Below are 16,195 nucleotides of genomic sequence, written 5' to 3' on the forward strand. Positions count from 1 at the left end.
CTTCTGAATATATTCATCCTATTTGTATGCATGTGTCATTTTTGTACTCTAAGGTATGAATATTGGCTGTATACTTGTTTAATTTTAAATAGCCTCAGTGAAGCAGTTGGTCAGCTTCCTGAGAAAAGACTATTCTCAGTAAGTGCCCAAGCAAGAAGCCCTTAAGCCAACAATGAACTTGGAGATGCCAATCCACATCTGAGCTTCCTAGGAATGTAGCTTGGCTGGTAAGGAACTCAGTCATGCCTGGACATGTGACTTGCCCATGTAACTCCCAAACTCCATTTTGTAGCTGGATTCTACACAGGGGCAGGGAGGGGTGTCCACCCACAAGAGAAAGTCTATTTAAACCCCTGGGAGACCCTTCCATTTGGTCTTCAGCTGGCTCAAGAGATAGCCTCTCCACCCCAAAAGGATACCTGAAAGAAACTGGAACAAAGGACAGTAACCACGGGGGGAGGGGGCGGTGAGTGATTGCTCGACCCAGACTAGAAGGAGACTAGTCTGTAAAAGGAAGCTTACTGGAATACCTCCTCTGAGGGTGAGGTTTTATCTGCATTCAGTTTTCTTACTGTATTAGGCATAGACTTGCGTGTTTTATTTTATTTTGCCTGGTAATTCACTTTGTTCTGTCTGCTATTACTTGGAACCACTTACAGAAAGTAGGATTTATTTAATAAAATCACTTTTTATTTATTATTTAACCCAGAGCATGCATTAATACCTTGGGGGGTGGGTGGGCGGCAAACAGCTATGCATCTCTCTCTGTGTTATAGAGGGCGAACAATTTATGAGTTTACCCTGTATAAGCTTTATACAGGGTAAAATGGATTTATTTGGAGTTTGGACCCCATTGGGAGTTGGACATCTTAGTGTTAAAGACAGGAACACTTCTTACGCTGCTTTCAGTTAAGCTTGCAGTTTGTGGTACGTGGTTCAGACCTGGGTCTGTGTTTGTGGCCGGCAAGCATATCTGGCATAACCAGGCAGGGTTCTGGAGTCCCAAGCTGGCAGGGGCAGAAGTAGTCTTGGCACATCAGTTGGCAACCCCAAGGGGGTTTTTGTAATCCAACCCATCACAGGATATTTATATTTTTAAGCATTATTTTTAATTATTTAAAAGTTAATAGTTGCTGGAAATTATGGGGGGACTCAAACAATAGTTATTTAATGACAGCAGATGCTGAAACTCAAAAAATTAAATCTTCATAACAGTAAAACACAAATTATCATCACATGTCAAAATATACGAAGTAAATATCCTTAAATAAAACTCCAATAAGTTCTCTAGCAGCACTTTACTTACTTTGCCTATCTGTGAATTTTAATTATCAATGAAATATTTTTACTCAGTTTGTATTTATTAACATTTGCCAATAAAAATCTAATCCTTCCAAGCTTATACACAAACAGAGGGTAAATCCTTACTTTTAATGCAAAACTCAGCTCAGCCTTAGCTAAACCACAGAGCCACAATAAGCATCTCCAGAATACTGTTCCCTGCCAAAGGTCAGAAAAACCACTGAAATGACACTTTAGGCCCTGGTTCTGCAATGAGATGTAGATATGCAGACACTTGCACCTGCACAATCTCAAAGGCACCCCATGCAGGTGCTGAAGTTCACCTGCATGCATCCAACTGAAGGATTGGACTGACATCAGAAAGGAAGGTTACAAGTATGGTATCTGTTTTCATCAATGTCAATAATTTACCAGTCATCTATGCAAACGTTATCAGGAATTAGGACTCTCAATGCATCCCTTTACATTATTCTGCTTGCCAATTAAAAAATAACCACTAATTCTTTCAAGATGAACCAATATTTTCCAGTTTACAGACAGTATGATGGATGTGCTGGTTACGTGTTACAACGGCAGCCTTGGTCAGGTAGCCTAATAATGAATTAATTCCAAGTTAAAGTGTTTTTTCAGATACCTATACCAAAAAATAAAATCAGTTTGTTGTATTATTTCTTGCCGATAAAAAAAATTACTTAGGGACAGTGCCTTAAAATATGGTTCTACTCTGAAAAGTGAAGGTATAAAAACGCTTTCTTACTCAACATATATACTCCTGGTGTGTTGTATCCGCTTATTTCAGTCACAAATAAAAACTGTTTTGTTTTACTCATTAGTACCACAGAGTCAACACAGAGTGGGAATTAGATACTATATACTAGATTATACAAGTCTTTCTTAAAATCAATAGTACTATTCATCTGAATGTTTTCCAAAGTGAATAAGGAGTGCACCATCTAGCACTATGCTATTATACATTTCAGAAATGCTATTAAAAAAGAAAAGCTAAGAGCAACCACTACTGTCACACTTCATTTTTGCCTTTGCATCATACATAAGCCAGACCCCAGGGTGAATTTACAGGGCTGGCAGTTAGGAACAAATGGGTGTGGTACATCCATTGCACGACTCAGCATAAAACTGTCAATTCCTTAAGATCACACTGAGACCCGGATTGTGTATCGTTGCCAGTGATGATGATAATTCTACAGGTCAAATTCCACCCTAACTAAAATCTGTGCAGCTTCATTATATCCAATGGGACTGCATATGTTTACGAGGGGGGAAAAGTTTTGATTTCAATGGACGCACACAGGCGTAGAACTGGCGTGGTGAATGAGGCCAAATATATTTCCACTTGTAAAATGAACAATACATCTGAACTCAATGAGCTACAATAAGCACAGAACCTCATGAAGCCATATTTAGTCACTTTTCAGACTAGAACTACACATTGAAAACACTATGGTTCCGAACTCTTTTAGCACAAATATGCTTTTTTAAGTTAAATGCATCATTTTAAAAATAGAGAGAACAATAAATGTTATCTTTTGTACATAAAGCTTAGTTAAAATTAATGAATATAACCTAAAATGTCTTTAGAGTACATTTAGCAGTTTTTCCAGCTATACATCAGAAAAATGCATCTCATAGCAAACCTAAGAAGCATTTTAGCTCAAATCATATCCCCAATTTAAAAATGTCCAATAGAGGAGGTAGGAAACTGCAAAATACCTTTTCAATTAAAACATCTATTTAAAATCATTTCAATTTTTTTTAGTGCATCCACTGAATTACCTACCGTTTGCAACTGCTCTTCCACTCTGATATCTTGTTATTTTTCTTCAAGTTAGTCTTTGGAGAAAACATGGTCATTCTGCAAAGAAGAAAACAGGCTTTGCTATACCTCTATAAAGGCACTTCTAAAACATTGTTCAGGAATAAGTATTTTATTTAAAACAACAGTGATTCTGTTTTCCTCTTCATACATGCAGTTGTTCCATTAGTGACAGTGAGAAATATGTACACACATCAACAGAAGATTAGATCCCTGTAATCATCTTACTTTCTAGTTCACCAAATATTGCTTGTGATAACACACTTGATGGGTGCTACACTTTGAAGAACATGAAGGCCTGAGATATTTACTTCTGAACAGCAACCTTTCTACACAAGTAGTTAGCAGGATGTCACTGTACTAAGTGGACAGAGCTCATTCTACAAATTTTGAGAGGACATGAAAAAGTTGGAGATGGCAGTTTCTAGCATGTATGATTGTTCCCAGCCCCAATCAATCATCTCACACAACCATAAGCCCTCCCAGCCCAAATCAAACAATTTTACCCTTCTCTCCAAGTCTCCTTTAAGGACCCAAACTGATGGCCCATACAATTGTAGCATAACTCCTCCTTCATCTTACCACAGCTATTCATATTTATGAATATCCATACAAATATTATACACTCACACACAATATACACGTATTTACACACATGAGCACGTAACTGGCTCTGGGATCTAAGAATCTTGTGTGTTTATATACATCTTACACCCAATGTGGATATAATGTTTGGGGAGCTATTGGCCTAAATTCTACTCTCAGTTATATGCAGGCAGCCTAACTTAGTCACTTATTTAACCTGGATGGTCACATTGTGACATGAGTACAAAAATCTTTATGGGGTTAAAACATGTCACGTTAGTTAAATTACTTTCACCCTCTGCCCATCAGAAAAACTAAGGGAAATGGTAGTTGTCATGAGTAGGTGCCAGTGAGTACAGATTCCAGCTGATAGTTAAAAGTGGCTGAGAAGGGCACATTGTGCCCTGAAATATAAACAAGAGAACCTTGAAGGTTAAAGGACTTGACATCTGATGAAAATGGGGGAGAGAAAGAAGCCCTGATGACATCTCTAACCTACCTCCTTTTTGTACTCAAAGCAAGGGTTGCCCTAAGCATTAATTGATGCTACCACATGAAGTAACTGGCGTTAGGCCTGGTGGCTACCTTCCCTCCTATCTCCTCCACTGTGAAGCAGCAGCAGAAGAGGAGTGATTACTGGAAGCTTTAGCACTGGCTACTTCTGAAGACAGCAGCTGCAGAAGAGCTTAAACTGAGCTGTCACAGTGCTACTGTGTGCAGCCTTAATGGGCTTCCTGCACTGTCAGGCACCACAGGGAAAGTTGCTTCTGCAGTGCTACTGTAACCCACACACAGGGTGGATTTGATTTAAATCAAATTGATTTAAATCACTAGTCAGGAAGACTCGATTTAATCATGGTCTTCTACATAAAAGTGCATTCTTGTTGGTTGTTATAAACTTAATACATATTCTTCACAACTCAGTGATAGATGTAGGTTTCATTTTTAGAAGGTACACACTATACATATTTAAACAGTGATTTATTTTGAAAATTTTTCAGACTGTTTGGTTATTTCAATTACCTTTGGTAAATGAAGCAGATATTTATGAAGTCATTGGGAGGTGAACTATCTCCAGTTCAAAAGGTTAATCATTAATATTTGGAGGATTTTCTTGGCCTGATGTATTAGGAGTAGAACATCACCAGACAGACATTTAAATTGTTTTATTTAACTAAAACAAAGTTAAGTATTCTTGATGTTTTTCTTCAACATCAAACATATAATATTTTAACAAAACAAGCATATGTCCCTCGCATCTCACATTTATCTCCAGACTTCTTCTCCTTGTCCAGATCTACTCCACCCTCAACAATCTTCTATTCGTTGAACTTTTAGAAACTTTGCACTTTTAGAGAGAGGTAAGGGATTGACTCTGTGTACTCAAATTTGCAGAGGGGCAATAGAGTTGAGGTCTGTTATTTCTCACCTCTATATATTATTTATTGATTTAAAAACATTTTTGGCTGTTAACAAGCATGTTACCTCTGAAGACACAAATCCACAGTTTGAGATCTGCAAAACTAAGCATCTCTGATGGTATCTTCTAACCTGAGCACTGAGTCCCATTGAGTAGATAGAAAGATTAACCTAAATAATCTATACAGAAGCCTGTGTAACCCCATAAAATTGGGTCCCTAATCCATGAACTATTGGAACTCATTTACAAAAGTTTTCTTAAACATTATATTAATATATTGTCTCATACTATAGAATTAGAATTTATAATCCCTATTCCATGATGAGATACCTTTGAGCTATAATGTATCTTAATTAAAACAATCTTTAGATAGGTTTTTCCCTCAAAAAGCATTTTATCAAAAAAAAATCCAATTTAAATTTAAAAAATCCAATTGTTTTTTCTTTTTTTTAAAAAAAAAATCATTGATTTTTATCCACCCTGCCCACACACCTCCTGGGTGTGGTGTCCCCTCTAGTGGCACCAAGACCCCTTAGAGATTAATGAGCCTGCTACAGCCTTAGCTAAGAGCCAAGTGGCTTTTAGCTTATACAGTAGAGGCTCATGCACTAAGCTTCAGCGGGCCCAGGTTTAATCCTGCCTGCCGACGACTGGGGTCTGTTGGTGTTATCCTACTATTACCTAGTGCTCCTCCCTCATCCCCTTTAAGCTGCCTCTCAGCTGTGCAGAGGAGTGGAAAAGATATTGTTTCCCTTTGCAGAAGCAAGGAGAGAGAGAGATGGTAAGAGAGCAAGAACCATATACAAGAAAGAAAGGAAAGAGGGAATTATTGCACACTCTTTATTAAATAGACTTAATAGAGAAAAACAGAAACCAAAAGTACATGTTGAAGGAGAGAGAACGTCATAGAGTGGAAGAGAAGGAAAGAAGCAAGAGAAGTACAGTGAACGAAGTACAGTGTTGCTCTCAGTTGATGTGTCTATCCCTACTGATTAAATGAGATATTAAGTACCAATAGATTGCTCATAAACTGTGGGTATTTTAATTTCTAACACATCGTTAGCAGCCTTTTTATCCATATTTTGTACCATTATATTATTTTTGATGCATCATTTATTCCACAGTTGCCACAAGGTATTTCTACACAATAAAAAAAGGAAACAAGGTACAGTAATATTACATCCGTATAAAATATCTTCAATAGAATTTCTACTCACTGTGGTGCTGTTGCGTAGCCTGATGACTTAATTTTACTGTGGAAAACCAGTGACTGGTCTTTCATTGCGCCCTTTATACCTGCATTAAAATTGTTTGAACTTTTAGTAGAGGATTTTTTTAACGTTACATTTCCGTAATTCAAGTTAGAGGAAAATTATTTCTTTAAGATAAGGAGACAGCAAGTGTTCCATTATGTATAAATTGTTATGCATTCTAAATATTTAAAAGTGGATAATAATTATGGAAGGTATGGCAAATTAATTGTCTAGAATACCAGTAACTGGACAGTTGAGAGAATACAATTTATATTTCTGTCTTACATATTGCCATTTATGTGACAAATCAATAAAACAACAAATGCTAAACATCAGATTAAAAATTTAATTATTAAATATTAGATCTTCACCTTCGACAGCATTCACTTGAAAGTGATCATAGGTTTCTCTGATACCAGCTTCCATAAAAGCCTTGAATTACAGGAAGATTTATAGTTTTGTAGCCAGTCACTAGAATGCAACAACCATTTTTGTATGGAACAGTTTCATCAGAGCAAATCTCAGGTCCACTTTATTATTATCTACAAACATCATGCAATTGTTTGGAAACTGATCAGCATACAAATTATTTAAAGAACCTTTGAAATCATCCTTAAATAATTTAAACAGATACATCCAACAGCTGAAAGTCAGTATATGAATCAGGATTAAAGAAACTGGTACTGTATTATGAGTCTTCTGTTAAATTTACCCAATAAACCCCAATGCTCCAAAGCACAAGCCAACCACTAATTTCCTAGCATTGGAAAGAAACTTCTATGGCAGCGGTCCTTGGGGGGTAGGGGCACGGAGGAATTTTTGAGGGGATGCAGCAGGGTCCAGACCAGCCCCCATGGGAAGAAGGGAGGAAGCGCCACCCAGCCGCGCTCTGCCCCTAGCTCCGCTCTGGCTCCGCCCCCTCCCACTCCCCCAGCTGAGGCCCTGGCTTCAGCTCCTGGCCCCAACTGCAGCCCAGCCCAGCCCCAGTCCCACTCCCTCCGTGGCTCCTGCTCCCAGTCCAGCTCCTGGCCACAGCTCCCGCTCCTGGCTGCAGCTCCTGACCACAGCCCTGCTCCCAGTGCTGCGGGGGACACAGAAGGGGAGCATGACATAAAAAATTTGGGGACCACTGTTCTATGGGCAGGTCATTACACAACCATCCACTGTAGAGTTATTTCAAAATGTCTGTTCAGAGTGTGTCAGTTCAGGGCAACTGCTCCTGTATTTTCCCACTCATGGTCCAGCAAGGGCACCCACTCTAGGCTCCCATAATCTCTCTTGAGTAGAGACCCATGTCTCTTTCCCTGCTGACCAGGATTTTTCTAGGCTGCACATTTCCCTGCCTGAACTATGAGCTCCCCAGCAAGCCAAGTGGCCTAACCAGGCTAGCATCTGTTCTTTACTTACTCTTCAAAGGCTCTGAACAATATAATTGCCAAAGTTATAAGCTACCACACAGCCCTATCTAAGCAAGCATATATATTCTTAAGTGAAAGCATTACAGAGAAAACATTAACAGAAAACAACAGAACCTATAGGCATGCTAATAGGCTTACCAGAGATCACTCCCAACTCCAGCAAGGGCTCTGGTAGGATTCAGTCCTTCAAACCCACCAAGGAGTTTTTCTGCAGTTACAAGTTCATAACAGCTTTTGCTCAGAACAAGGACATCTATACATAGGTTACCCTTTCCTTTGTACAGTTTGGGTCTTTGATCTGCAGAGACTGTGAATAAGTAATCAGCCAGAAAGGAGTTCTCTTCTCTGGGTGTAGCTTCAAAAAGCTTGGGTCCATTCGCATACCCCTCTGTGATAGGGTGCTCGGGGGCCAAGCATCCTAGTGGTTAGTGCACCCAGCTTCCAGCCCCTTGCCCCTCTGGCGGAACAGCAAAAGTGCTTGTTCTTAATCCTAAACCAGGAATCTTCAGCTCTCCACCCATATCTGGGACTCAGCCTTTAGGTTGGTGTGGTAGGGGGGACCCGGACTCGCCCGCTCCACCAGGTCAAAGCCCAGGGCCCTGTGGGAAGCAACAACAGCAGGGTACTTCCTGCAGTGAGCCTAAGTCTGCTGCCCTGGGCTACTTCCTACCTATATGGCCCTTCAGTCTGGGGTGTGGTCCCTATAGTCCTAACAGTCAATCATTTAACAAAAAGAGTCCAAAAGAGTCGAGCACTACTGGACTTGCTGGTTCTCAAGGGAGGGGGTAGACAAGGCCCTGCCTGTGGGCCTTACACGCTCTGTGGTCCTCTCTCAAGTTCAACCTTCTCTCTGGTTGCCTGGAGAAGGAAACCTCTCTCCTGCAGCCTGTCCATCACCCTTTGCCTGACTTCTGCATTCCTTTTAACCTGCTCTTCCAGTTGCAGCACCTTCAGGGGCCCATAGGGGAAGGGCTACCTGGGCCCTGTAATTACCCTTTAGCCCCTTCAGGCCCAGTGTGAGGTTTGTATACCCCACCACATCGTCCCACCAGGTATTTTCTAGGATATCCACTTAACTTCATTTGCCCCAACAGTTTTTTCTTCTCTGAAACATTGTTTAAAATAGTCCTTTGAAGCTCATAACACTTCCCAGGGTTTACATTTGCTACGTCTGCCCCTAGATCTTTTGCTAAAAGTGTAAGGACAAACCATACAAATTATGCCTTGATCTCTAGTCCCTGTTGAAGGATATACTGGACAGCCTGATATACTTTGCTTGAATGATGTTCTACAAAAGTCATAAGTTGCCAATGGTTATGAACACAGACATAGAGGGATTCACTATCCTGACAGTGTTAGACAGCACAGACATGGCACTCTTTGCAGAGAACTATGGAGCTAACTGAAAGTAAGACATCAGTCTACTTTAGAGAATGCACATCATCCTCCTCCCACTAAAGTCAAAGGGAAATTACATACATAACAGCCCCCTGAGCAGATGTCTTATATCTCCATTATTAATGCTACTGACTATTAGAAACTCTATTGACTACAAGTCTGAGTAATATATAATTATACAAAAAGAACAGGAGTACTTGTGGCACCTTAGAGACTAACAAATTTATTAGAGCATTAGCTTTCTTGGGCTACAGCCCACTTCATCGGATGCATAGAATAGAACATATAGTAAGAAGATATATATATATACATACTGATAAGTTGGAAGTTGCCATACAAACTGTGAGAGGCTAATTAGTTAAGATGAGCTATTATCAGCAAGAGAAAAAAACTTTTGCAGTGATAATCAAGATGGCCCATTTAGACAGTTGACAAGAAAGTGTGAAGATACTTAACTTAGGGAAATAGATTCAATATGTGTAATGACCCAGCCACTCCCAGTCTCTATTCAAACCCAAGTTAATGGTATCTAGTTTGCATATTAATTCAAGCTCAGCAGTTTCTTGTTGGAGTCTGTTTTTGAAGCTTTTCTGTTGCAAAATTACCACCCTTAAATCTTTTACTAAGTGGCCAGAGAGGCTGAAGTGTTCTCCTGCCGGTTTTTGAATGTTATGATTCCTGATGTCAGATTTGTGTCCATTTATTCTTTTGTGTAGAGACTGTCCGGTTTGGCCAATGTACATGGCAGAGGGGCATTGCTGGCACATGATGGCATATATCACATTGGTAGATGTGCAGGTGAACGAGCCCCTGATGGAGTGGCTAATGTGATTAGGTCCTATGATGGTGTCACTTGAATAAATATGTGGACAGAGTTGGCATCAGGCTTTGTTGCAAGGATTGGTTCCTGAATTAGTGTTTTTGTTGTGTGGTGTGTGGTTGCTGGAGAGTATTTGCTTCAGGCTGGGGGGCTGTCTGTAAGCAAGGACTGGTCTGTCTCCCAAGATCTGTGAGAGTGAGGGATCATTTTTCAGGATACGTTGTAAATCTGTGATGATGCGCTGGAGAGGTTTTAGTTGGGGGCTGAAGGTGACAGCTAGTGGCGTTCCCATATTTTCTTTGTTCGGCCTGTCCTGTAGTAGGTGACTTCTGGGTACTCTTCTGGCTCTGTCAATCTGTTTTTTCACTTCAGCAGGTGGGTATTGTAGTTTTAAGAATGCTTGATAGAGATCTTGTAGGTGTTTGTCTCTGTCTGAGGGATTGGAGCAAATGTGGTTGTATCTTAGAGCTTGGCTGTAGACAATGGATCGTGTGGGGTGTCCTGGATAGAAGCTGGAGGCATGTAAATAAGTAAGTATAGCGGTCAGTAGGTTTCTGGTATAGGGTGGTGTTTATGTGACCATCGCTTATTAGCATAGTAGTGTCCAGGAAATGGACCACTTGTGTGGATTGGTCCAGGCTGAGGTTGATGGTGGGATGGAAATTGTTGAAATCATGGTGGAATTCCTCAAGGGCTTCTTTTCCATGGGTCCAGATATGAAGATGTCATCAATGTAGCGCGAGTAGGGGTGTTAGGGGACAAGAGCTAAGGAAGCGTTGTTCTAAGTCAGCCATAAAAATGTTAGCATACTGTGGGGCCATACGGGTACCCATAGCAGTGCCGCTGACTTGAAGGTATATATTGTCCCCAAATGTGAAATAGTTGTGAGTGAGGACAAAGTCACAAAGGTCAGCCACCAGGTTTGCCGTGACATTATCGGGGATACTGTTCCTGATAGCACATGTTGTCAAAAGACAACTCATTCAAGAGGAGGACCAGAAAACTGATTATAAATACATACACATTTAAAGAAGACAAAACTGAAAATTATCAGAAAAATTCCTTGGAAAAAGAACAAACTAACTAACTTGAATCACATGTGCAAACTGAAAAGGTGTGGTGCACTGAAAACTCTGTTAAATTGTAGACCGTCACTTCACATTTCAAGGTGGTGTCCTCATCCTACTTGTAGACGGGAGCACTCTGTAGGAAAGTGTGCAAAACTGGACCCAAAACCGGTCAATTTTACAGACAGCTAGAGTAGGTGAGGTGAGTTGTGCCCCTTTGTTTTAGGAACCAGCCTGCTTTGTGTCTCTCTGTTCTTGGGATCTTGCAGGTTATCATTCTAAGAAATAAAACAGTGTTATGTTGCTATCTGCCAGCAACAGTATTTCATGTTTTTTTATCTAACTCCATGACACATAATCCAAGGTTCCACATTCCCCAAAGAAAGTTCTCAAAAGTTTAACTTTTTTTAACAACACCACTTATATAGGTACATTTTTAGGAAGGAAAGTAACACTAAATAAAGCATAGAATTGAAAATATAATGCAACTTACAAGTTGACAAAGAAAATAATATATTGACTAGATATAGCACTAGTTAGCTATACGAGGTAATATTATGAAGAATCTGTATGTTGATTGTTCACCTTAAGATTGGGTTACACTTACCAAGTTTTTTTTTATTGGTAGGTTTGCAGCTTTCTTTCTTGAAAGACTCAGTACACAATGGAGAATTTGGCAACAGAGAGCAACTAAAGATAAAAATCGAGAAAATTGCATTAGATACGATCTTCATATTAGAATAAGATATTATACGTTATATTTTTGACAAGAAGGGGTGAATATCAACAGAGGGAAAATTATTTTTTGTAGTGACCCAGCCACTCCCAATCTTTATTCAGGCCTAATTTGATGGTGTCAAATTTGCAAATTAATTCCAGTTCTGCAGTTTCTCGTTGAAGTTTATTTTTGAAGTTTTTTTGTTGAAGAATGACAACTTTTAAGTCTGTTATTGAGTGTCCAGAGAGATTGAAGTGCTACTGGTTTTTGCATGTTACAAATTCTTGATGTCTGCTTTGTGTCCATTTATTCTTTTGCGTACAGACTGTCCAGTTTGGCCAGTGTACAAGGCAGAGGGGCACTGCTGGCACATGATGGCATATATCACATTGGTAGATGTGCAGGTGAACAAGCCCTTGATGGTGTGGCTGATGTGGTTGGGTCCTACGATGGTGTCCCTTGAATAGATATGCGTGTTATGCTATACAAAGTACATGGGATCTTTTATGAGAGAGAAGGTAAATACGCCATATTTATTGAAAATACAACATTTAGCATATGCTTTTCAGTCACACACACATACACATCATGCACACAGTCCTGCCAGTTGATGTTTTTATAGTTACCAGTCTGGAGTCTGGATCAATCTAGTGGCCAGCCAGATTGGTCGCAGAGGGGAGCCGGGCTTTGTCGATCGCGATCTGATGCTCCGGGAGCAGTGGCAAGACAAACCCAAAATCCCATGGCAAAGCATCCTATTCTTACAGTTCCTTTTCTCTGTTGAAGTCTATGGATTTTGCTGTGTGCTCTGTTGATATTCACCCCTTCTTGTCAGCTGTTGGGAATGGGCTACATCCATCCTAACTGAATTGGCCTCGTTAGCGCTGACAGCCCCAGCCCCTTGGTAAGGCCACTCCCATCTTTTCATGTGCTGTATATTTATACCTGCTTACTGTAATTTCCACTCCATGCATCTGATGAAGTGGGTTATATCCCACAAAAGCTTAGGCCCAAATAAATTTGTTAGTCTCTAAGGTGCCACAAGGACTCCTCATTGTTTTTACTGATACAGACTAACATGGCTACCCCTCTGAATCCAGAGCAAAAGTGATCTGAGGAGAAGGGGGAAGGAATTGAGACCAACCCTTCAAAATACAAGCTAGTTAGCTCACTAGGTACGTAGGTAAGTAGGAAAGGTAATTAGTTTGTAGTTTTGAACAGAAAGACACACTAACGCTCTGTCTCAGGACGAAGCAGTAGAGAAGGAACTGAAGGTGGTTTGACTGCACAGCCCTATATAGTCTCAGTGCGGGGCAGGAGGATGTGTAGGGTGCACTCATGGGCCAAATGGGCACTATTACCAAAAATCTCAGATCAAAAGTGCATGGAATATAAACACGCCTGAAGTGGAGCACCTATGGGGACACTACTAGAACCATCAAATATTTGAAACCATCCCATACCTTGCAATAACTGAAAGCCTCTTCTCCTTTCCACATAAGAGAAAATCACTCTGCTGAGATCTCATCAAAGCAGCAAGGTTAATCTCCAGCAAAGCAATCGTATTTTCAAACATTGAGGTAAGCAAGCAGAAAACCTGCAGTGACAAGACCATGACGTAACATTCCCCTCCTCACTTCAAATTAAGCTATAACTCTAGATAAACATTATTGATGATAGCAGAAAGTGAGGGATTATTCAATGCCATTCATGAAAACTGCTAATAAACCAGTAACTGATTTTATTTGGGTGGATCTAATCCATCTAACAAACGGTTAAGCAGTACTCAGGAGAGCAGCATTGTCTTCCTAAACATATGTTCAAACTAGTTAAGGAACTTTAACTGCTTCCCAAACAGGCCTGCATACCCAGGGTGAAGTGTGAACTCTAACCCCCTCTACAATCCTGATACCACAAAAGTAGCATGAAAAGGAAGTGTATCTAGGAGGAAATTCCACGGGTCTTCAAGGAAGTGAATTTATATTAAGATCCTGGGCTGCAGGGATGAGTGAGCAGAAGTCATTTTTAAAACAAAAACGCTCCTGTTTTTAAGTAGGAATATGGCCCTTGGCTCAGCTCACAGTCCTGTGGGCAACAAGCACTGAAGCAAATAGGCCATACCAGCAGGAAAACTCACATGCCCTAAGCAACAGGCCATGCTTTCTTGATGATACGGTGCACAAGCTGCCACACTATCAAATAACTTTCAGAGCTCTTTCAAAAGGATTGGGAGGGAAAGAGAGAGGAAGTCTTCTCATGTCTTCTTCCACCAGAGCACCTGCACCTGCCTCATTTGTTGTTCATGACATAACTATCTGAAGTTCAAATCAAAAACTAGAAAAATCTATTTAGGTTTTTGTTACTAATAATAGTATATATGTGGTGGGGATTTTAAAGTTACTCATTGACTATACAGTAGAATCATCAGCCACCTTCAGTAAAAGTACTATACAATTCACAGCAAGTAAAACAAAATGTATTTAGCATGCTTTCAATATTTTGATAAGAAAACTTTACAAAATAAAGCAGAGAAGTTTAAAAATAATTGAACAGTATTTGCACTGTTTACCTGAAAGTTACTGAATACTTAATAACTTGTTTAACAAACATAGTAATTGTGTACTTACCTTCCCATTAACTGCCTTCCTCATTAATGCGCATGATCCAGCAAACTGAATACTGAGGCCACTGTAATCTTTACCAGAAAAATTGTAAAATGGTATTGTCCCTTTTTTAACAGGAAATATAATTAAATCAGAGAAAATATTGGGTGCAAATCATTTCTATACTAATTTTACACCAGTGTAACTCCATCGTCTTTAGTAAAGATATTCCCAATTTACATCAGTAAAAGTGCAACGTGAACAAAGCCCTTATGTCTAATAATCATAAATAAATGATAAAATTAGATGCAGATTCATTACATAACAGTGTGCTAGTGCAACTGATCAGCACAACTAGGAAAAGGGACAGCATGCGAATTATAATCATGTATTGATCAGGAGCCCTGGCTTTCAGCCCTATGCAACCATTTTTGCATATCAATCCTTATAGCATTCACATCAGATCAGAGGAAAAAAATAAATACTTATGAATCATATCAAACTGTAATTAAATATTTTATGATCATACCTTTATAATGTAAAACAGCTTCTAATTCAAAGTTTGCCAAGTTAATTATGAACAAACCAGCAGAGCTTCCAATCCACAAACATCTGGCATTTACAGCAGGAAAACTAATTGTAAAAGGAAGAAAAAAAGAGTTATCTGTAGGTTTTCCTTTTTATCACTTAAGATACACACAAACTGCTTTGTTCAAGCATTCTATTCCCCATTCCACCCCACCCCACCACCACACAAACAAAGAAAAATTGCATCCCAGAAAAATGAAACTGGGCATTACAATGTTAAATGGAGATATTTTTGAAAATACAAGTAAATTAGAAAAGCTGACAGGCTTTGAGAAGTAAGAACAGAAATATCTATGATTTTCTGTAACTGCTCAAAATTTTTAGGTTCTGAAAGAGAAGCCAAACTAATCATATTACAGTACAAGCAAACAGAAAAGATGGATGGGAAAAAGCAGAAGATGTTTTTAATATGGACTTTTTACTTCTATGTATTTGTTTCTTTTATGGTAGTGAATCAACATTTACTATAATTCCTGAAATATAACAAAAAGAAAAGGAGTACTTGTGGCACCTTAGAGACTAACAAATTGTTAATTTTTTTGTATTTCTAAGATTTTCCCCTAATATATTTTCATTTTTAAGTCTTCCTCCTACTCCGATTACTAAGACTGGGCTGTTTCTCATCTGGTGGAGTGACATCCTAAGAGTAGAACTGGTCAGAAATTTTCCATTGGAAAATGCTGATTTGATTAAATTGAAATGTTCCACAGGAACATGCCAGTTCCGTCAACATTTTCAGTGGAAGCCAGATAGGCTGGCCAGCTGGCATACCTGATCTCCCTCCCGCCTGCCCACTTGAGTAGGCAGGCTGGCAGAAAATTAGGATCCCCAGCTAGCCTGCTCCCCAGTTGCCCACCTAGTGGGCATGCTGCCCGGCTCCCCAGCTGCCCACCTGGCAGGCAGGCTGCCCCAGAATTCTAGCTGGCTGGCTTCTGGGTGGGCTCCCTGTTTTTCTATATTATACCAACTATTAAACAAAATACCAGTTAGACCAATTACAAGTGACCAGTTAGAATACCGGCTGAACAAACCAAGTACCAATTAAAAACAATTAGAATATCAATTACTAATTCTAATACCAAGCAGCCATTACAGTACTAATTACCAGTTAGAAATTTATATAAAAATATATAATATAATCATAAAAATATTTATATTATGACATGGCAAAATACTCAAACATTTTGAC

At 39.6% G+C, this 16,195-nt stretch overlaps 1 protein-coding gene across 3 annotated transcripts in view; it reads right to left on the bottom strand.

Annotated features, from left to right (window-relative positions):
- The window catches only part of WDR27 (WD repeat domain 27), a 193,691-nt gene that overhangs the window by 138,673 nt on the left and 38,823 nt on the right, over positions 1-16,195 (bottom strand). For all 3 annotated transcript variants that reach the window (XM_043543238.1, XM_043543237.1, XM_043543239.1), the window contains exons 10-15: positions 14,948-15,051; positions 14,443-14,510; positions 13,279-13,412; positions 11,705-11,787; positions 6,359-6,437; positions 3,101-3,175 (exon numbers count right to left, since the gene is read on the bottom strand). In XM_043543238.1, coding sequence (XP_043399173.1) covers positions 3,101-3,175; positions 6,359-6,437; positions 11,705-11,787; positions 13,279-13,412; positions 14,443-14,510; positions 14,948-15,051 — 543 coding nt within the window. The remainder of the gene's footprint in view (positions 1-3,100; positions 3,176-6,358; positions 6,438-11,704; positions 11,788-13,278; positions 13,413-14,442; positions 14,511-14,947; positions 15,052-16,195) is intronic.

The sequence above is a fragment of the Chelonia mydas genome, chromosome 3 (assembly GCF_015237465.2).
Source record: "Chelonia mydas isolate rCheMyd1 chromosome 3, rCheMyd1.pri.v2, whole genome shotgun sequence".
NCBI classification, from domain to species: domain Eukaryota; kingdom Metazoa; phylum Chordata; order Testudines; family Cheloniidae; genus Chelonia; species Chelonia mydas.